The sequence below is a fragment of the Pristiophorus japonicus genome, chromosome 6 (genome assembly GCF_044704955.1).
Source record: "Pristiophorus japonicus isolate sPriJap1 chromosome 6, sPriJap1.hap1, whole genome shotgun sequence".
NCBI lineage: Eukaryota > Metazoa > Chordata > Chondrichthyes > Pristiophoridae > Pristiophorus > Pristiophorus japonicus.
In genome coordinates, this window is record NC_091982.1 from 113341980 (window position 1) to 113368049 (window position 26070).

The following is a 26070-nucleotide window of genomic DNA, read 5'->3' on the forward strand; positions in this document are numbered from 1 at the left end:
TTTTTTTTTCTGGAGCACGTGCGCTGTGCAGTTCCGGCGCACACTTGAAGCCACGCCCTGTGAGTTCAACTCTGGTAGCGCTGGCGCCATGGGTGCGCATGATGGAAGGAGACTTCATTTTTTTATTTCATCAGTGCTGAGGGACAAAATAAAAACGGGCGTCCAGGTAAGTGAGCGCCATTATTTATTTTTAGGGAAATTTGAGCTCAATATGAGATGGGCTGTCCTTGTTGCCACTACTGAGCACTTTTTCCAGTTCCTGATTCACTAGCTATTATAAGGCTTTCAATCTATTATCATTCTGCACATTTTCCCCCACAGATGTTGGTTGTTCTATGCAGATGGTATAGGCTTTTTCCTGGTAGCTACATAGTGATACAGGGTCACATTAACAAACTGAACGCAGCTTTCAAAGTTAAAAACATAACCACGTATTGCATTCCACACATTATCCATCCAATTCCCCATATCACTAATCACAGTATTACACTACAATAAAATCCTCAATGCAGGAATCTCAACGAATTTTTGGAACTCATCACCACTCCAACCTCACTTTCTGGTTTATTTCCAAGCCCTTGCAATTTTGCATGTATTCTAATGAAGTCAGTTAATGCATTCACACCAGGGAATATCCACTATATCTCAAAATTAGTAACAACTAGTCCTGTAGAAAGTAAACTTTCTCACATGACAACAGCAAGCCGTAGAAAGTTCTATTGATGAAATAAGTTTATAACAACTGAATGTTAACAGCTTATTTTTTTATATAACTTCTTTGGACATGGACATGTCTGTAACTGCGACTCTTGCGAACCATCAGTTTACTGTAAAAGAACAAATTCTGCCTCAAGTTCATACAATGCCAACAATGGGGCTAAAGTAACAAGCATCTGATCTGATTGATTCTGACAGGCACCAGTCTGCCCTCCAACTATAGTTGGTTCATTTTGACGATCTCCCATCTTGATTTTTTTTTAAAAAGCTGATTTTTCTGGTGAAATCCTTAAGATAATGGTTGGCAAGTATGCTCAGATTGTTGAACAGTGTTGTTCATTATTCCTTGCAGCTACTGAAGATATTATTTCTTTTATTTAAAATAAAAAGCAATTTGTAACAAATTGCCGATGGATATACCTCAAAGGATCAATACAGCCAGAAATATTAATTAATAACATTTATTAATTTTGATCCAAAAAGCACTCTCAGATGAACCATTGTAAATGTTCCACTTTCAGCGGCAGGAAGTTTTTTTTTTAATTGTCATATGCTGGTGAATCCATAGTGAGAAGACCTAAAAAGAAATTCTTGGGCAAGCAAGTTATACTAAGGATGTGCATCAGTATTGGGTGCAATACCATATTATCGTACCAGTGAAGCTTGTCTGCATAATTTTACTTAAACATTTTATGACGTCCATTCCAGAGAAGTATTCTGTCTGTAAAGTAGTTTTGAATTTTGTTTCTCCATCGAAATATGTCTTTGTTTTTAAAGGTGAGTGATGGGTCTGTAAGTGTTCCCAAAATTATATTGCATGCATGTTAGACTACAGTAAAAGTGATTAGCTCTACTGTAGCTATAAAGAAAGAAGTGCAAAGAAAATCAAACAAGTAAAATCAAAATGTACAAACTTAGAGTATGATGTTTGCATTCATATATCTGTAGTACCTTTCACATCAAAACTCTGTTTCATGCAATGAATGAGTTTTTGATGTGCAGTGAATCTTGTGTAGGCAGAAAAGTGTCAGTTTTGTTCTCACCATTATTCAGAGTGCGTACTCAGCACTGTTTAATAGGCAGAAACGGTATGCCAGTTGAGTAATGTGTAGTAACTGAAGGTAAATGGCATACTAAATGCCTGGTGTTGTAGTATTTGGAAACAGATTACCAGGCAAGGTGCCATTAAGTATAAAACATAGTTGTATTTTCAATGCAATGCAAGTTCTCTGATTTTTGCAATGATAGAAAATCATGTTTTTTGTGTTGATTATATCAGGGAAGAAACTGTAACATCTTTGTTTTATCGTTAAGGTGTCTACTGATGACACCTCAATCTTTCTCTTGCTGATTTGGTGCAGCATTTCTGGGAACCCAAGAAGCGTTAGTGGAAGGTTAATGCAGTCGATCCCAGTTTTCTCCAACTTTTGCAGACAGTAGTCGAGTCCCTTTCTGATCCCTTTGACTGACCCTATAGAGGCTGGTCCAATAACATTTTCAAGCTTGGAGTTGATGCATCTTCTGAGCTAAGTGATGTACAGAAATCTAACCCTGTGTATCCTTTCTTGGGTCCCCTGTGTACAGACTGCAGTGCTATAATGTCTGGGAAACCATTTAATGAAAGCTGTCAGATTGATTTATTTTCCATCAATTTATTTCTTTTAAAGCTGTTTTCTGAGGAATTTTACCCATTCTAACCACTGGTGTGAGCATCGACTAGGACTGCTGTGAGATCGATCCTCAACTTTTTTTTCCCAACACAGTCTCATGCTATACTTCGTCACTCGGCTGAGAAGACCAGCAGGTGACCTGCTCGGTGTCACACTCTTGCAAACATTTGTGCGAAGTATTGGTGCCCAAGTTTGTAGTTAAACAAAGAGTGACATTGTACTGATGGGTGATTTTCCCACTGATAGTTTTTTTTACTCTTCCTGTGGGATAGCACTTGTCTGACACCTTTTCTGAGATCAAGGATTTGCTATGTGATCGTGTTGAATGGTTATAACACCTGTGACTCGAGCAACCTTGGTTAGAAAACAATTATTTACATAAGGGCGGTTAGAATATGGAATTCTCTGCCACTAACTGTTGTTGAAGTAGGCTGTAAATGCTTTTTAAAAAGGGAATTGGATAGTTCCATGAAAAAGATAAGTACAGGTATTAAAGGCGAGAGGGAATGAACAACAACAGTGGGATTTAGCTATGTAGCTTAAAATCATAGAAACTTGCAGCACATTTGGCCCATCATGGCCATGCTGGCTCTTTGAAGAGCAATACTGCTTTAAGTTCCTCATGCTCAAGTACCTATCCAGCTCCCTTTAACATTATTTATGGAATCAGCTCCCACCACCTTTTCAGGTAGAGCGTTCCAGATCCCAACAATTGAGTGAAAGAAAATTCTCCTTATCTCCCTTCTAGATCTTTTGTCAATAATTTTGAATCTATGACCTCTAGTTATTGACCCACTCGGCAGAGGGAATAATTTTTCTCTATATCTACTCTCAAAACTTCTCAACATCTTGAAAATTTCTATTAGGTCATCTCTTCTCTGTTCCAAAGAAAATAGGTCTAACTTTTCCAACCCTTCTTCATAATTAAAGTCCCTCATTCCTAGTAAGAACCTGGTAAACCTCTGTACCCTATCTAAGGCCCCCAGTATGTGTATATGGAGGAAATACTAGAGCAAACTTTGATGGGCCGTATGACCTGTTTCTGTTCCGTTAATATTGTATGATTCTATCTCCTGTGCTCAGTGAGTAAATCGTTGACTTTAGATGCAAACCCCAAAGGATAATTTGAGAGCATTTTTCAAAACAGTCTCTGTTGTGTTTTTCTAATGCCTAGTGTAATTATTTTTGAGCAGTAAGGTGGATTGTTATGCATTAATAAGGTATAGTGGTGTTGTGAGGTTTTAGATTTTTTTTGTTATTTTGATAAGGTGGTGTTAGCTGAAGTGGTTTTGTACAAGTGTTCACACCTGTTTCTCTTCCCACACCCTCAGTATATGCGCTGAAAAAGTTACAACACTGTTATCTTACAAGAGTGAGATTTTTCATATCGCTCTGCTGTTTGGTAATTTATTTCTTCCTCTTTGTCCATTTTTTCTCTCTCTCCTCTCCTGAATGTGTTGATTCTAGTTCCATGGATGCTAGGTGCCCTCCAGTACTCCACCTAAATGGTCAGTATTTATTTTTGAGCCTGGATAGCGAGCAGGCTGTTTGGTAATGGAGGAACAGTCCTATCCTCACCTGTTTCACCTTTGTGTTTTGCTTCGCACTGCTCATCCCAGGAAAACTTGAATGCATACTTATATAGGAAGTGGCTAGACATTTAGCTGTTGGCTACCCTTCATTCACTTTACTCATGGTCTTCATGCTGCTCCGTATGAGTGGGTGCTGCCACCTTGGAAATAAATTACTGGAATTTTTAGAGTATTTGTAAATGTAGATAACACTGTTGATTTTTGAAACCCTGTGACCTTTTAAAGTAGTCAGATTATATTTTCAAACAAGGATTATTATTGTGTGCTCCTTGATTTATGTCTTTAATTTTTGTACTTTACCTTTTAAAAAGCCTGCAATATATTATTTTTGCTTAATTTGGAGCAATAAATTGTATAAGACGTTAAGTTTGAGATCAGATGGCTTGGAACAGCAGGGGCACTGCTCTTTTAATATGTCCTTGTGAATTTTTTTAATTTATTAATGGGATGTGAGCATTGCTGGCAAGGCCAGTATTTATTGTCCATCCCTAATTGCCCTTGAGAAGGTGGTGGTGAGCTGCTGCCATGAACCACTGCAGTCCATGAGGTGAAGGTACTCCCACAGTGCTGTTCGGGAAGGCATTCCAGTATTTTGACCCAGCGACGATGAAGGAACAATGACATATTTCCAAGTCAGGATGGTGTGTGACTTGGAGGGGAACTTGCAGGTAGTATGTTCTGAAGTGCCTGCTGCCCTTGCCTTTCCACGCGGTAGAAATTATGGGTTTGGGAGGTGCTGGCGCAGAAGCCTTGACGAGTTGCTGCAGCGCATCTTGTAGATGGTACACACTACAGCCACAGTACGCCAGTGGTGGATGGGGTGCCAATCAATCTGGCTGCTTTGTCCTCGATGGCGTCTAGCTTTGAATGTTGTTGAAGCTGATCCAGGCAAGTGGATAGTATTCCATTGCACTCCTGACTTGTAGATGGTGGAAAGGCTTTGGGGAGTCAGAAGGTGAGCCACTCGCTGCAGAATACCCAGCCTCTGACTTGCTCTTGTGGCCATGGTATTTATGTGGCTGGTTCAGTTAAGTCTCTGGTCAGTGGTGACCACCAGTTGATGGTGGGCGATGGTAATCCCATTGAATGTCAAGGGCTAGACTTTCTCTTGTTGGAGATGGCCATTGCCCGGCACCTGTGTGGCGCAAATGTTACTTATCAGCCCAAGCCTGAATATTGTCCAGGTCTTGCTGTAGGCAGACACAGCCTGCTTCATTATCTGAGGAGTTACGAATGGAACTGAACACTATGCAATCATCAGTGAATTATCCCTTCTTCTGACCACATGATGGAGGGAAGGTCATTGATGAAGTAGCTGAAGATGGTTGGGCCTAGGACACGGTCCTGAGGAACTTCTTAGCCCCAGAACATCGCTGCAGATGATTGACCTCCAACATCCATAACCATTTTCCTTAGTGCTAGGTATGACACTGGTCTGCAAATTTAAGAAAATATGTGAAAAGATACATAGATGTTAAATTTACAGCAAATGACAGCTTGGAGCTCAATGACTTTGGATCCCCCTGTTGTGATTAATTGCTTTGTATTCAGTCAGATACAGGATGCTGTTCATCAATTGTGTGGGACATGCCTTCATTTATTTGCCTGAATCAAACCAAAAGTTGGCTGTTTATTCACTGTATATGACCAGATGTTTGTGCACTGATTTTAGAGTATTAGAGAAATGCAAATCATGGTGGAAGGAACTAATTTAGACTGTGATTTGGACAGATAGTCACAGCAGATGTTTTAAATGAAAATGGAAAAAAAGATCATGACACTGCATAATGTTTTTTATTTTGCTAATGGCAGAATTGTATTTTACTGTCCGAAAGTTGGCACCATGCTGTCTGTCTAAACCTAGTCATTTGAAAAGATTTACGAAGAAACCACACCTACATGTTGAAAAGTTCTGCTGGTAGATTTTACGTTCGAAAGGATGCAAGATGGTATATTTCCAGTTTAATACGCACTATCAATGTGACTCGGGTAGACTGGCTCCCTCAAAAGATTCTTTGGGATTCTCATGGAAACAGGCATGGAAGGGGCACTGGAAATGCAGCGCTATGGAACCATTCACGGAGCACTCTGGAATCTCCTGATTCCTCATATGGCCAGTCCACATCTGAATTGTGGATGTTTACTTTTGTACACTTCATTTCCTTGTGGCTACTGCTAACAGCACAGTTCCTATTAAATGGGACTAATTTCAATACACACAATCTAATACTGGCTAAATCCTCAGCTGTTTGTCCTAAATCCTTAAATCTTTCTCGTCATGGTAATGCACCTGCAGCTAGTCGGTTTTAAATTTGCTGTAATAAGATTAGCTTGAAATGGGGCCATTTACAGTGCAACATGTGGTCTCATGGTTAGCAGAATAATCCCCATCAGAATGTAATTTACAAATGCAAAATTATCAGTGGGGAAACATAATTGCAATATACACTTTAATTTCATGTGACAATACTTGCAGTGACAACTCTAAATGCTTTCATTGCACCCTGTGTGGATCCACTTTCCAGCTTGTACTAAAGACATCCTGATGTTTTATAACTAATTTGCAGTTGAATAATGTTTATATTCAATGTAATGACGATCTGACTACTGCAGTTGCAAATTGGAATTGTGGCTGCTGCCCTGCTCCGAGACTTGAGTATTATAATATATACAAACTGTCTTGGTGGCAGTCCAATATATTTTAGACAGACCGGAAAACAGTGTGCTTACGAGTGATGATACAGTAATTGTGCAGTACCGCAAGATCAGCAATCAATTTGGATAATAGGCTACGCTAATTGGGCGTGACGGAAATTAGGGTCCATTTGATTGCTGTCATTTCTGGGATCATCCTCATAACTTTAAGTGAGCTTCACCTGTCAGAAAAGTCTGCGATTTGAAGTTCGTTCTGTTGGGGAGGCTGGCAGCAGCTTCCAGGCAGAAATGACTGAAAGATTTGGAGAGTGGAAGTCCAGATGTTTGGAATTGCCCAATTTGCAATCAGAAAACCAAATCTACTATACTGTTGGAAGTGTTGCAAAATTAAAAGGAAACAGTGAATGAAGAAGTCATTTGCTGCACAGCAAATCAGCAATTTCAGTTGTTTTGACTACACAGGTTATGCTCCAGTAGTTTTGGCTTATTGTAATCATTATGTATGAAGCTCTGCTCCTGAATAACCCCACCACATTTATTGTTGAAATGTAATAGTGCAATACTGTAGTATTAAGGAAATATTGATGCCGAAGAAGCAACAAGTACAAATTTTTTAAAGTACATTAAATATCAGTCGTTGACCAACACAATTTCTTGCTAAGGGCTCTAAATCCTGTATCTGAGCTGAACTTGTTTTCGATTCATTAGGTAAAAAGATTGCTGTGGGGCCCATGGTATAAAGTAGAAGTTTTAGGTGCAAACAAACCCCCAAGTTTCTTTGGGGTCAAGTTTCGGGCCGCGCCTAGAACGGCGCAGCCCCGAGAGCCACGCCTGATTTCCGCGCTCAAAACTGCGCCTAAAACTTGCCTCGGTATTCTCCCCTCCCTCGGGTCGTTCCAGGCCCTCGGCACAGCGCAGCATAAGCTGTGGGGGGACGGAGCCAGGTCCCAGCGCAGAAAACAGTGCCAAAACCTCTGCACATGAGCACTACAGTGTGCGCACATGTGCAGTAGCTCCAGGCGCCCGAGGCTGTGTGGGAAGGGCCCGAAGCACGTCGCCCCTAGTCCTGGCCGAATGGGCTCATTGGGGCGGCGAAGATTGGACTGGACCTCCCTCCTCGAGCTCCGGCTCTCTCTCTTCCCCCCCTTACGGCGTGGAAGCAAGTCATCCTCGTTTCGAGGGACTGCCTATGATGATGACACTGGTGTTGGCAGAGGATGATCCATGAACGTGGAGGCTGGTGGGGTAAAGCTTGAGGACAAGGGGATCTCCTCTTCCCCCCACCCCCCCACCCTGGCAGTCTTGAGTTCCGACCTCCAATTGCCATTATTAACTGGGTTTAAGAATTCTTTCCCGATTAACTTTTGCTGTTTTGCAAACTTTTTAATAACCAAACAGAATACAAGTACGAGGAATAAAAACTGAAAATGCTGGAAATCTCAGCGGGTCACACAGCATCTGTGGAGAGAAACCGAGTCAACGTTTCGGGTCTGTGACCCTTCGTCAGAACTGGAAAAGTTCAAAATGTAACAGATTATTCAGGAAGTGCAGGGAGGAAAGAACAAAAGGGGAGGTCTGTGATGGGGTGGAAGGTAGGAGAGATTTAAGAGACAGCAGGTATGATGGGTAAAAATGAGATGGTAATGGCATAGGTTAAGAAACAAGCGATGAGTCTAGATAGGGTGTGAATGGCTGAATAATGACCAGCTGCTACGGGAAAGAGAAAAAAAATTAAAAGGGTGAGGGTTCCCCTCCTCAACTTTTACCCCACCAGCCTCCACGTTCAACAGATCATCCTCCGCCATTTCGCCACCTCCAGTGTGATCCCACCACCAATCACATCTTCCCTTACCCTTCCCCCTCAGCATTCCGAAGGGACCGCTCCCTCCATGACACCCTGGTCCATTCCACAATCACCCCCTCCCCCCTCCCATGGCACCTTCCTGTGCAGGAGATGCAACACCTGCCCTTTTACCTCCTCCCTCCCCTCTGTCCAGGGCCCCAAACACTCTTTCCAAGTGAAACAGCGATTTACTTGTACTACTTCAATTTAGTTTACTGTATTCGCTGCTCACGATGCAGTCTCCTCTACATTGGAGAGACTAAACGCAGATTGGATGACCGCTTTGCAGAACACCTTCGCTCAGTCCGTAAGCGTGACCCCGAGCTTCCGGTCGCCTGTCACTTTAATTCTCCACTCCACTCCCACTGTGACCTCTCTGTCCTTGGCCTCTAACACTGTTCCAATGAAGCTCAACGCAAGTTCGAGGAACAGCACTTCATCTTTCGTTTATGCACTTTACAGCCTTCTGGACTGAACACAGAGTTCAACAATTTCCAACCATAACTTCTGCCCATATTTTGTTCCCTTTCCTCTTTTTTTTTTTCAAACCCCCCCCTTTTTTTCTTATTTTTTTCTCTTTCCAATGACAGCTGGTCATTATTCGGCCATTCACACCCTATCTAGATTCGCCTTTTGTTTCCTAACCTGTGTCATTACCATCTCATTTATGTCTATCATCCCTGCAGTCTCTTCAATCTCTCCTGCCTTCCACCCTATTACAGACATTCCCTTTTGTTCTTTCCTCCCTCTCCCTTTTCAGGGCCCCTGCACTTCCTGAATAATCTGTTCCATTTTGAACTTTTCCAGTTCTGATGAAGGGTCACAGACCCAAAACATTAACTCTGTTTCTCTCCACAGATGCTGCCTGACCTGCTGAGCTTTCCAGTATTTTGGGGTTTTATTTCAGATTCCAGCATCCGCAGTATTTTGCTTTTGTACAAATGAGGAAGTTGTGTTTAAAATGTTGAGTACTCCTGGCAGACTGCACTTATTGTACAAGCTGAACCTCTCTTATCCGGCACCACCCCTCGTCTGGCACCATTCCTGGCCGCTGGGTGGCGCATGCACAAATAAATTTTTTTCATACTCGCTAATATTCTCAGCTCTCCTGAAGATGGAGACTCCTTCCTCGGGTCCGGTTCTGAAGGCACTGATTGCCTAAGTGGCCTTGAGGGTGGGTATTCAAGTCGGGGGTGGGTGGCCGGGGTTGGGGGGTGGTGGAGAGGTTCAACCTGTACTACTAATAATTATATTTTGAGCTAAGTTATAAAAGCTTGATAAAAGTTTTTTAAAAATAAATATGTTAAAACCTCCCGGCTAGTTTTTCGTTTTGCCGAGCTTGGCCGCTATCTTTGTCCTCGATGCCCGGAACTCCTGCAACCACAGAGCCGCCATAGCTCCACCTACACTGGGCGGGCTTGTTCTTAACGCGATCCCGGCTCAGCACACTGATTCCATTAAGTCCCATCAATCTGCCTCCCGCGCCGGGGTCGCTCGGGCCGGCACGCTGCTCCTCCCCCCCCCCCCCCCCCCCCCCCCCCCACTGCCGTCGGCGTTCCCTCCGGGGTAAGACTGGTGGGCCGCGCCCTCGGGTTGGCGGGCTACGTCCTCGGGCTGGCCGCTCCTCCCCGCTGCTGTCGGCGCTCCCTCCAGGGTCGGGCCGCGTCCTGGGCTGGCAGCTCCTCCCCTCCCCATTGCCCTCGGCGCTCTCCCAAACAAAAATCAAAAAGAAAAGACCTTTTCATTACTTTGAGTCTTGGAGATCGTGGGGCGGGGCGGTGGATCACGGAGTTGGGGACATCTATATTGGGGCTGGCTTGCTGGGCTGGGAGCTGGCAGTTGTAAAAGATGGTAGAACACGTGACCTCCCCTCTTCCGGCAAAATCCCTTATCCGGCACAGGCCAGGTCCCGACGATGCCAGATAAGGGAGGTTTAACCTGTATTGCTGTGTGTATTAAGTGTCAGCTGTGGCTCAGTGGGTAGCACATTTGCCTCTGAGTCAGAGGTTGTGGGTTGAAGTCACACTCCAGGAACTTGAACACAGAAAAATCTAGGCTGACACTCCAGTGCAGTGCTGAGGGAGGGCTGCACTGTCGGAGGTGCCGTCTTTCGGATGAGACGTTAAACCGAAGCCCCCTTTGGTGGATGTAAAAGATCTTATGGCACTATTTCAAAGAAGAGCAGGGGAATTATCCCTGGTGTCCTGGCCAATATTTATTCCTGAATCAACATAACCAGAACAGATTATCTGGTCATTATCACATTGCTGTTTATGGCAGCTTCCTGCTGCGTTTCCCACATTACAACAGTGACTACCCTTTGAAAGTACTTCATTGGCTGTAAAGCACTTTGAGACATCCGGTGGTCATGAAAGGCGCTATATAATTGCAAGACTTTTCTTTTATTGAGTCAAGCTATAATCTCTGACATTCTGATATTCAAGCCCTGGAGGCGGTTCAAAGAAAAACCCCTGTGCTGGTCCCGAGCATCAAAGAACTGTGTTCTGAATAAGGGCCCAATTTTCTCTGCTTTACTAGCCTTAAAAGGAGGCAGTTGTGAGGTGATCTTGTGGAGCTATAATGTTTAGTAAGTGGTTTGGCAAAGGTAAATCGAGAACACCACTACAAATTAAACCATAAGAGTAAGACTAGATGCAAATTTGTAAAAGGTAAATTTAAGACTAGCGTCAGGAAGTTCTTCACACCGAATAATCAACACCTAGAATGAACTTCAGGTGGAATCCTGGAGGGAAAGTCCCGAAATTATTTGTGATTCCGTGAAAAGGACAATGTCAGGTCTTTTAGGACGAATGAGCTAACATAGGTTGAATGACCGCCTTCATCTATAACTATCTTGTGACTATGGAAAGCGAGTTGACACTAATGTGACACAAAAGCAAAATACTGCAGATGCTGGAATCTGAAATAAAAACAAAATGCTAGACACTAATATAACCCCAACTTCTGCTTGTAGATTGAGATCCTGAATCTTGTTTAGAGTAATAACAAAACTGTGGCAGAACAATTGCTACTTTTGAAAAGATAGAGTGTCAAAACTTTTACTACTGCGATTGCTACTTGTACAAATCATTTATCAATTTGTTGTGTTTCGTTGACAGGGAGAGGAGAAGTATTGCTGTCAATGAATGAACATTCCGGTGATAATGGCAGAACAGCCTCCGCTGGAAACAGCTCTAATGAATGAAGTTCCACTTCTACCTCATATAGTTAATGGGGACAGCGGACAACAGGTGCGTGCTAAACTAAAGGCCATGCATCTGGCATTGGGATCGTTCATTTTAGAATATGAAAGCTTCATTTCAACTAAATATAATGCAGAAACCAATAAAATGTTGCCAGAATAACAAAACTTGAACTTATTTATGCAGTAGACCATTGACTGATGCTCAATAAGAACATAAGAAATAGGAACAGGAGTAGGCCATTTGGCCCCTCGAGCCTGCTCTGCTATTTAATAAGATCATGCCTGATTGATCATGGACTCAGATCCACTTTCCTGCCTACTCCCCATAACCTTTTATTCCCTTATCGCTCAAAATATCTCCCCCTTAAATATATTCAATGACCCAGCCTTCACAGCTCTCTGGGGAAGAAAATTCCACAGATTTACAACCCGCAGAGAAGAAATTCCTCCTCATCTCAGTTTTAAATGTGCGGCCCCTTATTCTAAGATGATGTCCCTTAGTTTTAGTTTCCCCTATGAGTGGAAATAACCCCTCTACATCCACCTTGTCGAGTCCCCTTATTGGGCCCAAGTTTCCACAGGATAAAAAACGGACGCCCCTCCAAGCTGGGCGCCCGTTTTTCGCGCCTAAAACGGCGCCAGAAAAAAACCACGCTATTCTCGAGCGCTTTGCAGCTCCTTGTCTGTTTGGCGCGGTGCCCAGGGGGGCGGAGCCTACACTCGCGCCGATTTTGTAAGTGGGAGGGGGCGGGTACTATTTAAATTAGTTTATTTCCTGCCGGCAACGCTGCGCGTGCGCGTTGGAGCGTTCGCGCATGCTCAGTGTGAAAAAAAACATTGGCACTCAGCCATTTTTGTAGTTCTTTGTAGCTGTTTAATTTTTGAACATTTTTTAATAAAATCACATTGCCATCAGCACATCAGCACTGAGGCTTCCCTCTTCTCACTGTCTCCTTCCCCTCCCTCCCCTCCGCGGCAACAAGCCGCTGTCTCCTTCCCCTCCCTCCCCTCCGCGGCAACAAGCCACTGTTCCTTCCCCTCCCCTGCGCGGCAACAAGCCGCTGTCTCCTTCCCCTCCCTCCCCTGCGCGGCAACAAGCCGCTGTCTCCTTCCCCTCCCTCCCCTGCGCGGCAACAAGCCGCTGTCTCCTTCCCCTCCCTCCCCTGCGCGGCAACAAACGGCGGTTTCCTTCGAACGATGGCTGAAGCACTTTCAGACAGGTAGGAAGATGGATTATTTAATCTTTTCTTTGCTTATAAATGTTTATTCAGGTTGGATTTATTTGTATAATATTTGTAGAAGTATAAATAAGGATTGATTGTAGAATTTAATGAGTTCTCTTTCTCCCCCCCCCCCCCCAACCTCGTTCTGGACGCCTAATTTGTAACCTGCGCCTGATTTTTTAATGTGTAGAACAGGTTTTTTCAGTTTTACAAAAATCTTCACTTGCTCCATTCTACTTTAGTTTGGAGTACGTTTTCACTGTGGAAACTTTGAAATCAGGCGTCAGTGGCTGGACACGCCCCCTTGAAGAAAAAATTCTGTTCTAAAGTAGAACTGTTCTACCTCACTAGAACTGCAGAAGAAAAAATGTGGAGAATTGCGATTTCTAAGTGTCCGTTCTCCACCAGTTGCTCTTAAAAAAAAATCAGGCGCAAATCATGTGGAAACTTGGGCCCATTATCTTGTATGTTTTGATAAGATCACCTCTCATTCTTATCAATTCCAATGAGTATAGGCCCAACCTACTCAACCTATCTTCGTAAGTCAACCCCATCAAGGATGGCAATTCCTAATTGGATGCCAGATTTTCAAACCCTCCTTTACATAACCTGTTTCCCATCTGCCTAAATATTTCCTGTTTCTCTTGCATCAAAATGTCTGTCAGAGTAGTTGTGACTAATAAGTCATTTTTTTAAGTTTGCTGGCAGATGCTCCAAATTCAACACGATAGATATAGTTTAAAAGCCAGTTTTACTTTTGCAGCCTAAATCCAATACAACGGTTACAGGTTTGAGAGAAGCACTAAGCCATATATTTCAAATATATACATGCATCTTATTTGTTTGTTCATTGTTTATTTTGTAAATTTGCCTGATATTTTAAACTTAAAACCAGGTTGGATGTGACACTCTACCTTTTTCGAAGATGAACGGAGAATTGTGTGGCGATGCAAGTTAATTTCCAAAAGCTAAAAAGCACTTGACAGGTTGTTATCCTTGGTTCACTAGCAGAAACTTACTGAGGTATGAAGACTAGTGAAGACATTCTTAATCACATGGTGAATTTGGACTTAGTTATGAGACCCATCTAAAATACAGAAGCCAAAAAATCTGCAGCAAATAGTGTGGAAAAAATGTAACTCGGTTGCTAAAAATGCGAAGTTATCAGTTTGGTTTCATAAACATTTTAAGAGTTATTCACTAGTTTCTGACCTATCTCTGCAATATAGATGTGCACTAAGTTGTAGTCCATTAAGTCCAGTAATGTAGTGTGTTTGTACAGGTGCAACCTCCAAAACTGGAATGTTCCGAAAACTGGACACCGTGCAGATCGCACGAGTCAACGTCCGGAATCCGCTTTGAAAATTGGACGTTCCCCTCACAAGTGTGATATAAACGGCACACACATTCCAAACACCAACAGCACAATGAATCTGTACAAATAACACTCCCAAAAAACAAACACTCACCGGCACTCCCAAACAATTCTCACTGCAAATGACACAAGAGGCACTCTGAATCCACGGGCACCCATAAATCCAAAGCGTCGACCACCGGATTGCTTGTCCCTATCGGCAAAGGGGTCTGAATCACCCTACAACCGCTGACCCTGTCAGCATCCGGGATTCAATCCCTCTTTCCCGCCCCCCCTCCCTTCACGGCCAGCATGAGAGTCTGAATCCCCTCCCCTGCAGCCGCCGTCCCTACCGCATCAGGGCCCGAATCACCCACAGTATCTGTCCCTGTTGGCTTTTTGGGGCCCGAATCACCCCTGCAGCCGCTGTCCCTGTCTCCGAAATCTGGAAATACCCGAAACTTGGCCATGGGGTTTCCGGATTCGGGTTGTCTGATTTCTGTTCCGAAATCTGGCAAAACTGTAATGGCCTCGGTCCCAAGGTTTCTGGATTTCAGAGGTTGTATCTGTATTGAAAATGTATTGAGAATGGCAGATGCGTTGGAGAGAATTAAAAGCTATAATTGAATTGGAGAATTCCGATAACTTTGTGTTTGTAGTTATCAGTGGAAATCCAGTGCAGAGCACCAGTAAGTTTTCCTCTGATTGTCCATCTATGCTGACCCTACTTGCAAAGGCAATGCCTTACAGGGTTATCTGGAAATAAGCATCAACTCTCCAGGTGAGCCAAACTGGAAGTCCAGTGATCAGCAATGCCCTGGAGTAATACAGGCCTGCTTGGCTCAAGTAGTGAATAGACGGTTGATCTAACTCCAAACATTCATTGCCAGGCGTGCCATCTAAGAGCCAGCCTAACTTGTTGGACACTGCACATATCTACCCCAGCAGGATCACCTTCACGAAATAGACAGTAGATACCAGGAGAGCTTCGTGAACAGCATAACTTGCTATAGCACATGCTCATGCATTGCTATTATTCTTCTGACCACAGTGCCGATAAACACTAATTAATCAGTGATTCCTCAACAGCAACTGCTTGCTTCTGCAATTTAATTGTTAGGGACTGAACCTCTAATGTCAGTGCTATTCTTAAACCCTGGCTCCAAGTACTGTCTTCCAGCAACCATCAGCAGTCTCAAAATTTTGTTGTCAGCTATATGATTGCCGTTTGCCTTCAGTGTGGTGGAAGTATCTAAACCGGAACAAATTGTAGTGTGCCAGCCATCTTAATGCTGTAGACATCCAAATCCAGTGCCATGCACTTATTCATCACCAACTATTTAAAGCAGATCCTTATGAGGGGTTTGGTTTTTTTAAACAACAAAGGTGGCTAGTATGTGGCTGACTTCCCCCTCCTCCTCACTCATCCTTTTTTGTTACAAATGGACCTCAAAACTTGATCTTGGATCTTGCATGTGCGATGCAGGAAGCCCTTCTGTTACGTACATGGGAATTTGAAAACTGAAGAATCATCGTTTGGATATGTCTTCAATGACAACTCTCATCTATAACAAGCTTAATCTGCATTGGTGCCTTCCTGTCATTGGAGGAGGATGTGAAAAGTAGGTTCCTTGGCTCTTATTATGGCCCAGAAGGTATGTGTCCAGCCTAAAGTTGGCATACATTAGCACCTGAGGAACAAATGTTTCATCTGTGTCAATCATGATCCTGCAAATATGGAGGACTCCCAAGGCATTGATGATCAGGTTTTTCTTGGACGTTCCTTGCGTCTGTGACTGGCTAGCACAGTTCTCTCCGGACAAATGGCTGCTTCTACCCATGTAGTTTCAGTGGCAGCCCTACTACTGGTGCTACTTTCATAAGCATTGCTGTGGACAATAAAGCTGGTTTCAAAGTTGGTGCAAGATATCTTAGTGGTATCTAGCTTAGGAGAGTTATTTTGCTTTCCTGAAGTATATGATTGACAGATCAGTGATGTATCTTTTTCCAGTCGTAGAGGACAACATTTTTCTGGTTTTATATGGAATTTTGGAAGCTGGTCTGTGTGTGGCACTTCAAAATGCGATTGCTGCTGCTATAAGCAGTCTTTCAATGTGCACACATTATCTGTCTTGTGCCAATGCCACATCAAAGGTGGATGAATCACCTCTGCATTTAACAATCAGTAAGTGATGCACCTGGACAAAGTAAATCAAGGTGATGGAAATGTTAATGATCACTAGACCACCAACTATTTATCTGTTTTTGGCCTGTCACATCCGGGGTCCTGCAAGCAAGTGGCTCAAAAATGACCTTTGTTCTGAAACAGGTCCTGAGACAGGTTTCTGGGAGATCACACTGATTCCTTTGAATTAGGCTTTAATTGACAGTTTTGGCTCACTCGAAAGCTACCTTTTGGATCTTCCTATGTCCTGCTTGGATTCAAAGGGTAGAAATGCAAATGATACAGGCTCCTAGCCTAGGTTCTTTTGTGCCCCTTCTCGCTGTACTGCTTAACAGGTAAAGACAAATGGAAGACTCCAAGTTGTCTTTTTTATAATTCTGTATTATGGGGACTGATGTATGTTGTGCTGTTATAGCAAACCTCAAAGCTGTGTTTTATTATTTTGAAGCACATTCGTAAGTTAAGTGAAGCACTAATTCATCTGCCTAATGTGGTTACTTTTTCTTCTGTTTGGTTTCAAATTACGATGTAAAATTAATTAAGTACAGTATGTCAACGCTAATTTTCTATCAGTTGGAGAGCTCAGGAACATAGTGATGATCATGTTATTTCCTATGTGTACCTCTGGGTAAAAGGGTTCATTGTTCATCCTGCAGCTCACTATCTCATATTACATTGTGGATAGGGTCATATTTTGGCTAATGGAGTACAGGCTTGCCTGTGGAAATTGGTCTTCACATGGGCACAAGAAAAAATAACTGAAGTCGGAGACATCCTGACTTAATATTGGCGTCGGAATTCTGAATCACATTTATGCGACTTTGACAATGGTTTTGCATAGTTGGTGATTTTTCTGGGTGGGTTACAATAATCTTCAAAGTATGTAAGTGAATTATAAGAGTATGTTAATTTAATAGAAATATTGGAAACATATATCCTCAAGCGAAACTACGGGTTAACAAGAAATTTCAGTTAAAATGCTTGCAATTGAACTTGCAGTTTGACAGAGATGAGAATGGAAGGTGTACGAGCGAGCTCCATTAGAATCCAAATCAATGGGCTCAAAATTGTCCATGAGTTGCTCCATTTTTTTTGGAGCAACTTGATTTTTCTGGAGCATGATAAAAATCCCCATTTTGCACATTCAATTTGCACCAGTGTAAGTGAGTTAGTTGGGATTTTTAACGTTTTTTTTTCCAAAAGGGGGAGTTACCAGACACCAACGCCTGTTTTGGCCATTTAGGCCACTTTGGACAGCTAATAGTTGCTCCAAACTAACTTAGGCCAGCGTAGGTGGCCACTTGTGGCCGCACAGAAAACCCTTACGGAGAGTTAAGAAATCAGCACAGGTAGGTACATCCAAGACCATTCGGCCAGAGTTAGGGCCGGAAGGGAAGCGGAGAGGACCTTGCAAAGCACTAAACAAAGCACAACAAGTAGTAAGCATTCAAGAAGACATAAAAAAAATAAAACTAAGACCTACCTTCCTATCAAAACTTGGCCTGGGAAGTCAGCGGGCCAGCCGCTGCAACAGAAGGAAGTAAGTCCTACCCTACCTTCGTCTTCAGCCCAGGAACAGCGACGTGGCAAGTCCCAGGGAGCCCTATCTCAGCCCCAGCTCCAATCCCTTCCCAAAGAATCCTCTCTGTCTGACCTCACTCCTGTTCCTACTCAGCTTATCTAAAGCTAGCTTTAGGATGTCTTGCCTGGCACTTTTTGTTTAAAGAAGTGAGAAATGTTGACGAAGTCTTCATTTGAAACACATTTGTGGCATTGTTTTTCATATCTGACTCAACCTACTGATATGAAGGAACCCGGCTTCACAACCCTCACACTTGTAAGCATCAGGATCAGCCTCAGTGCGTTCCACAGCAGGCCCGGCCGGTGCGTGAGACCACATGGCCAGGGATAGGGGCGGCGAGCATCGGGTCCCTCCCACACAAGCTGCAGGACGCGTTGGGTGCGAGGAGCTACTGCACATGCGCGCACATTCCAATGCGCATGTGGAGAGCTGCTTGCACTATTTCTCGCGCAGGGCCCTAGCTTTGCTCTCCAATCGACTGGCCACGCCGTGGCCAGAATCAGGCGACATTTTTTCGGCGCCCTTTTCAGCCCACAAAGTCAAGAGTGCGCCGAAAAAAAGGATGGGCCAATTTTGAGCCCAATGTCTTCATACCAGCAATTAAAAACAACTAAAGTATACAGTATTTTAGTTCTAAAACACACTGTTATTGAAACAAAACTGGGGCAAGTATGTTTCAAAAGCTCAAACAGAAAGATCTGGAATGAAAACCTATTTGGGAATTCACACTCCAAGGCAAAGATTAATTAGGGACAGTCAGCATGGACTTGTTAAGGGAAAATTGTGTTTGACTAACCTGATTGAATTTTTTGAGGGGGTAATCAAGAGGGTCGATGAGGGTAGTGCATACAATGTGGTGTATATGGACTTTAGCAAAGCTTTTGATGAGGTCCCACATGGTGGACTGGTCACGAAGGTTCAAGCCCATGGGATCCAGGGCAAAGTGGCTAGTTGGATCAAAAATTGGCTTCACGGTAGGAAGCAAAAGGTAATGCTTGATGTTTTTGTGATTGGAAGGATGTTTCCATTGGGGTTCCGCAGGGCTCAGTACTGGGTCCCTTGCTTTTTGTGGTGTATATCAATGATTTAGATTTGAATATAGGGAGTATGATTAAGAAGTTTGCAGACGACACTAAAATTGGCTGTGTGGTTGATAATGAAGAGGAAAGTCATGGACTGCAGGAAGATACCAATCTACTAGTCAGATGGGCAGAGCAGTGGCAAATGGAATTTAATTCGAAGAAGTGTGAGGTAATGCACTTTGGGAGGGCTAATAAGGAAAGGGTGTACACATTAAGCGGTAGGCCACTTAATAGTGCAGATGAACAGTGGGACCTTGCGTGCTTATCCACGTATTGTGTTCCTAACACAGATGTGGCTGCACATGGGGAGGTCAAAGTAACAGTGACCTCAGTCTTTAATAAGACACTCCAGAGTGAGGAACAGGCCTTAGGGGCCGGCTTATATACAGTGCTCCCAAGGGATGCTGGGATCCCTTGGGACTTCAGAGGATGAGCTCCCTGGTGGCGGAACATGGGAGTGCATGCTTTACAGATACACAACACCCTGAAAGTAGCAGGCCAGGTGGATAAAGTGGTTAAGAAGGCATACGGAATGCTTGCCTTTATTGGCCGAGGCATAGAATATAAGAGCAGGGACGTTATGCTTAAATTGTATAATCTGGTTAGGCCACAGCTGGAGTACTGTGTGCAGTTCTGGTCACCATATTATAGGAAGGACGTGATTGCACTAGAAGGTGCAGAGGAGATTTACTAGGATACTGCCTGGAATGGGGAATCTTAGCTACGAGGATAGATTGGATAGGCTGGATTTGTTCTCATTGAAACAGAGGAGGTTGAGAGGAGACCTCATTGAGGTGTACAAAATACTGAGGGGCCTGGACATAGTGGATAGCAAGGGCCTATTTCCATTGGTGGAGGGGTCAATTATGAGGGGGCATAGTTTTAAGGTGGTTGGTGGAAGGTTCAGAGGGGATTTGAGGGGGGGCTTCACGCAGAGAGTGGTGGGAGTCTGCCAAGAAGGCTGGTGGATGCAGAAACTCTCACCACATTTAAAAGGTGCTTGGATGGGCACTTAAACTGCCGTAGCCTGCAGGGTTACGGACCTGGAGCTGATGATTGGGATTAGGCTTGATAACCGTTTGTTGGCTGACGCAGATATGATGCAGGGAATCGAATACGGCCAGGGTGATCTGGGCTAGTTTCGATCGCCTGGATGGGTCGGAGAGGAATTTTCCCTTTTTTTCCCCCCAATTGGCCTGGGTTTTTATCTGGTTTTTGCCTCTCCCGGGAGATCACATGGCTCTGGTTGGGGTGGAATGTAGAATGTTTTAGTGCAAGAGGTGTCAGTTGTGTGGGGCGGACTGGTTGGGCTGGGTACTCTTTACCTTTCCACCATTGTTCATCGGTTTATATGTAATCTTTAGGGCTGCTGACCGAGGGCCGTGTGGCTCTTTGTCGGCCGGCGTGGACACAATGGGCCAAAATGGCCTCCTTCTGTGCGGTAAATTTCTATGTTTCCAGAGTCTGCTGAGATTGCGTGTGGGCTATGTGTTGATGGCAGACTAACTAATGGAAGATCAGAGATGGATGAGAAGAAATAAAAACTGCTTTTGGAAAAAATGGATAAAAAAATTGAAAGAAATCTCAAACCAACAAACAAACTGGGATCAAAGAGGTAAAAAGAATTGAAGCTAGAATATGTAGGTGAATGGCAGACTGACATGCCCATACTCGCATGCAGAGTCACATCAGAGGACATTGATGATATAGACAAGTGGCTGTCAAACAACTTTAGTTTCTTGGCTTTCCCAAGTGAACTGCCCAATAGAGCAGAAGAATCCCTGAGAGATGTGGGCCAAAGATATTACAATACTAAATCTGACCAGAATGAAGATGCAAAATTTAAGAATGTTTTATGATGGCACAGAGTAGTGGTGATTGTAAAAATACCCCAAACTGTCTGATAAAAGTGAGAAAAAGCTGGAAGCAAAGGGAGATGGTCTGGGAAGGGTAAAAGTAGTTGGAGGTGGAAGAGGAGGAGCTAATGAATTAAGTTTGAACGTGTTAGACTGAATATTGACATGCAAGTACATTTGGTCTAAGGCTTAAGGGAAAGAAGTATTGTGGAATTTCGAAGCATTGCATGGTTGTGAAACGTTTTAGGGTAGCACAGCCCTACATTACCGTCTGATCTTCAATTACTTGTGTAATATGTTCATTGTAGTCTGAGAGAATGTTATTTTCATCAATACTCAGTCCCAAAATAATTTTTTTTGTGGATTATACAAATTTTATGTTTTTCATTAATATTAACTATTACTAGAATGTGAGATGCTTGGAGAAAACAAAACTTGTGGTCGAAGTATGCAATGCCTGGGATTTCACTCAACTGAGAAGTAGCAGAAATTACAATTTTGTTGGGAGGGAGGCTCAAAGTTATAACCTGATAAAGCGGTCTGGAGTAAAAGGGGTGGCTGTGATTTTGAGGCCAGTTTTGGGAATTGTGCGATCATTGATTTTAACCACATCCATAAAGCAGAGCTCTATTCCTTGACTTGGGTTGAAAAGAATCATTTCTGTGGTTAGCTATGGATACTTAATGGCCTTATGTTGTGGAATTTTAACTCGAGTAGTATTTGAGTGTAGAGACAGTCTTGGGGAAAGTATTGGGAATTCAGGCCATGAAGGATTAAGTTTTATTCAAATAGGGAAGGATCTGTGGTCAAAGCTTTGTGTTCAAGTCCAGTGATGACTAGTGTTACAACTAAATGTTTTTGTTTAATGGTCTTATCTCCAATTTAAGGAGAAAAGCAGTTAGCCAATCAGTGTCATCTGATACTGATGCAGTACATTGATAGCGATCTTCATAATGTGTTTACAGTTTTAACCTTTACACAGCCACCTGCCGTTAAATATTGTAAAAATAACTGGTGGCTCAAAGCTGCTTCACAGTTTACATGTAGCTTTATTCGTTTTTCTAAACATTTCAGTACATTATGAGCAATACAAATATTGTAATCTAAACAAAATAAGATCAACACTGATCCTGAAAATATTGAAAGGTAGGTGACCAGCTGTAAATACCGGTTTGAAATGCAAGTATTTTTACTACAGCAGGATCTGACTTGTATTTAAATATAACTTCTATGCAAGTAACAAGACACTCCTGGCTGCCAGGCCTCAATCGGTACTGTCTGCAAATTAGTTCTAATGAGGCCTTAAATAACTTACTAAGTAGTTTCCCTTGCAATTTAACGTAAACTTGCAAAAAAACCGAATTTATGTAAATAAAATGAAAACCAAAACGAGTAATCACTATAGTGGTAATCAGAACTGTGATAATTGAATTAAGGAGCCATAATCTATTGTCACAGATGCATCTGTCCATGACAGCATTGGTAGTGGTAACCACTACACAGTCAATGTGGAGATAAAGTCATCCGTGACTCTGGAGGACTGCCTAAGGTGAAGAAGAACATATTGACATCAGTTCCAAAGACCTCTAGTTCGTAGTTAGGGAACGCAGTTTGTTGCAGGATCAAAGATAATGGCTTCAGTCTTCCCAATATTTAATTGGAGAAAATTTCTGCTCATCCAGTACTGGATGTCGGACAAGCAGTCTTGACAATTTAGATACCAAGCAGGGGACAGGAGAAGTGGTGGAGAGGTAGAGCTGGGTGACGTCAGTGTATATGTGGAAACTGACTCCGTGTTTTCAGATGATATCTCCAAGGGGCAGCATATATATGAGAAATAAGAGTGGACCAAGGACAGATCCTTGGGGTACACCAGAGGCAACAATGTTGGAGTGGGAAGAGAAGCCATTGCAGGAGATTTTCTGGCTACAATTGATAGATAAGAATGGAACCAGGCGAGTGCAGTCCCACCTAGCTGGACATTGGTGGAGAGGTGTTGAGGAGGATGATGTGGCCAACTGTATCAAAGGCTGCAGACAGGTCCAGAAGGGCGAGGAGGGATAGTTTATCTATGTCACACTCATAGGATGTCATTTGTGACTTTTTGAGAGCCGTTTCAGTACTGTGGCAGGGGCCAGTTCCAGGATTTTGACCCAGCGACGATGAAGGAATGGTGATGTATTTCCAAGTCAGTGTGACTTGGAGTTGGTGGTGGTCCCATGCGCCTGCTACCCTTGTCCTTCTACGTGGTAGAGGTCGCAGGTTTGGGAGGTGCTGCCGAAGAAGCCTTGGTGCGTTGCTGCAGTACATCTTGTAGATGGTATGCACTGCAGCCACGGTACGCTGGTGGTGGAGGGAGTGAATATTGAAGGTGGTGGATGAGGTGCCAATTAAGCAGGCAGCTTTACTCTGGATGGTGTTGAGCTTCTTGAGTGTTGTTGGAGTTGCGCTCATCCAGGCAAGTGGAGAGTATTCCATCACACTCCTGATCTGTGCCTTGTAGATTGTGGAAAGGCTTTGGGGAGTCAGGTGAGTCACTCGCCGCAGAATACCCAGTCTCTGATCTGCTCTTGTTGCCACAGTATTTATGTGGCTGGTCCAATGGTCAGGATGTTGATGGTGGGGGCTTCGGCAAATGGTAATGCCGTTGAATGTCAAGGGGCGGCAGTTAGACTCACGCTTGTTGAATTATAGTCGCTGCCTGGGCTTCCAGAGGCATTTGACAAGGTGCCATACAAAAGGTTACTGCACAAGATAAAAGTTCACTGGGTTGGGGGTAATATATTAGCATGGATAGAAGATTGGCTGACAAACAGAAAACAGAGTCGGAATAAATGGTTCATTCTCTAGTTGGCAATCAGTAACTAGTGGGGTGCTGTAGGGATCAATGCTGGGATCCCAACTATTTACAATCTATATTAACGACTTGGAAGAGGGGATTGAATGTAACGCGGCCAAGTTTACTGAGGATACAAAGATGGGAGGAAGGATAATGTGTGAGGAGGACATAAAGAGGCTGCAGGAGGACATAGACAGGCCAAGTGAGTGGGCAAGAATTTGGCAGATGGAGTATAAATGTTGGAAAATGTGAGGTCATGCACATTGGCAGAAAAAAAATCAAAGAGCAAGTTATTATTTAAATGGAGAAAGATTGCCAAGTGCTGCAATACAGCGGGACCGGGGGTACTTGTGCATGGAGCACAAAAGGATAGTATGCAGATACAGCAAGTGATCAGGAAGGCCAATGGAATCTTGGCCTTTATTGCAAAGGGGATGGGAGTATAAAAGCATGGAAGTCTTGTTACAGCTGTACAGGGTATTGGTGAGGCCACACCTAGAATACCGGCAGCAGTTTTGGTTTCCATATATATGAAAGAATATACTTGCTGTGGAGGCAGTTCAGAGAAGGTTCACTAGATTGATTCCGGGGATGAGTGGGTTGACTTATGAGGAAAGGTTGAGTAGGTTGGTCCTCTACTCATTGGAATTCAGAAGAATGAAAGGTGATCTTATCGAAACGTATAAGATTATGAGGGGGCTTGACAAGGTGGATGCAGAGAGGATGTTTCCACTGGTGGGGGAGACTAGAACTAGAGGGCATAATCTTAGGGTAAGGACCTGCCCATTTAGAACTGAGATGAGGAGAAATTTCTTCTGAGGGTTGTGAATCTGTGGAATTCGCTGCCTCGGAGAGCTGTGGAAGCTGGGACATTAAATAAATTTAAGACAGAAATAGACAGTTTCTTAAATTATAAGGGATTATGGGGAGCGGGCAGGGGAGTGGAGCTGAGTCTATGATCAGATCAGCCATGATCTTATTGAATGGTGGAACAGGCTCGAGGTGCCTTATGGGCTACTCCTGCTCCTATTTCTTATGTTCTATGTTTGTGTGGCGCAAATGTTACTTGCCACTTAGCAGCCCAAGCCTGAATGTCGCCCAGTTCTTGCTGCATGTGGGCATGGACTGCTTCATTATCTAAGGAGTTGTGAATGGCACTGAACACTGTGCTGTCATCAGCGAACATCCCCACTTCTGATCTTATGATGCAGGGAAGGTCATTGATGAAGCAGCTGAAGATTGTTGGGCCTAGGACACTGCCCTGAGGAACTCCTGCAGCAATGATTGACTTCCAACCACCACAACCATCTTCCTTTGTGCTAGGTATGAATCCAGCCAGTGGAGTGTTTTCCCCCTGATTCCCACTGACGTCAATTTTACTAGGGCCCCTTGATGCCATACTTGGGTCAAATGCTGACTTGATATCATGGGCAGTCACTTGCACCTCGCCTCTGGAATCCTGCTCTTTTGTCCATGTTTGGCCCAAGGCTGAGATCTGGAACCCAGTAGTCCTGGCAGAACCCAAACTGAGCATTGGTGAGCAGATTATTGGTGAGTAAGTGCCGCTTAATAGCACTGTCGACGAAATCGCCATCACTTTGCTAATGATTGAGAGTAGACTGATGAAGTGGTAATTAGCCAGATTGGCTTTGTCCTGCCTTTTGTGGACAGAACATACCTAGACAGTTTTTCACATTGTCGGGTAGATGCCAGGGTTGGAGCTGTACTGGAACAGCTTGGCTAGAGATGTGGCTAGTTCTGGAGCACAAGTCTTCAGCCGGAATGTTGTCGGGACCCATAGCCTCTGTTGTATCCAATGCGCTCAGTCATTTCTTAATATCACGTGGAGTGAATCGATTTGGCTGGACTGGCTTCTGTAATGGTAGGGACCTCAGGAGGAGGTGGCATCCACTCGGCGCATCTGGCTGAAGATGGTTGTAAACTCTTCAGCCTTGTCTTTTGCACTCGCATACTGGGCTCAACCATCATTGAGGATGGGGATATTCATGGAGCCTCCTCCTCCCCTTATTCACGACTGGATGTGGCAGGACTGCAGTGCTTTGGTCCAGTGATTGTGGGATCGCTTACCTCTGTCTATGGCATGCTGCATCCACTTTTTAGCATGCATGTAGTCCTGTGTTGTAGCTTCCCAGGTTGGCACCTCATTTTTAGGTACGCCTGGTGCTGCTCCTGGCATGCTCATCTGTATTCCTCGTTGGACTCCTGGCCTGATGATGGTAGAGTGAGGGATAGGCTGGGCCATGAGG

At 43.7% G+C, this 26070-nt stretch overlaps 1 protein-coding gene across 2 annotated transcripts in view; it reads left to right on the top strand.

Annotated features, from left to right (window-relative positions):
* LOC139265759 (fibronectin type-III domain-containing protein 3A-like) overlaps window positions 1-26070 on the top strand; it is a 207236-nt gene that overhangs the window by 68798 nt on the left and 112368 nt on the right. For both annotated transcript variants that reach the window (XM_070883127.1, XM_070883128.1), the window contains exon 2: window positions 11597-11728. In XM_070883127.1, the coding sequence (XP_070739228.1) occupies window positions 11624-11728 (105 nt within the window). In that variant the 5' untranslated portion in view covers window positions 11597-11623. The remainder of the gene's footprint in view (window positions 1-11596; window positions 11729-26070) is intronic.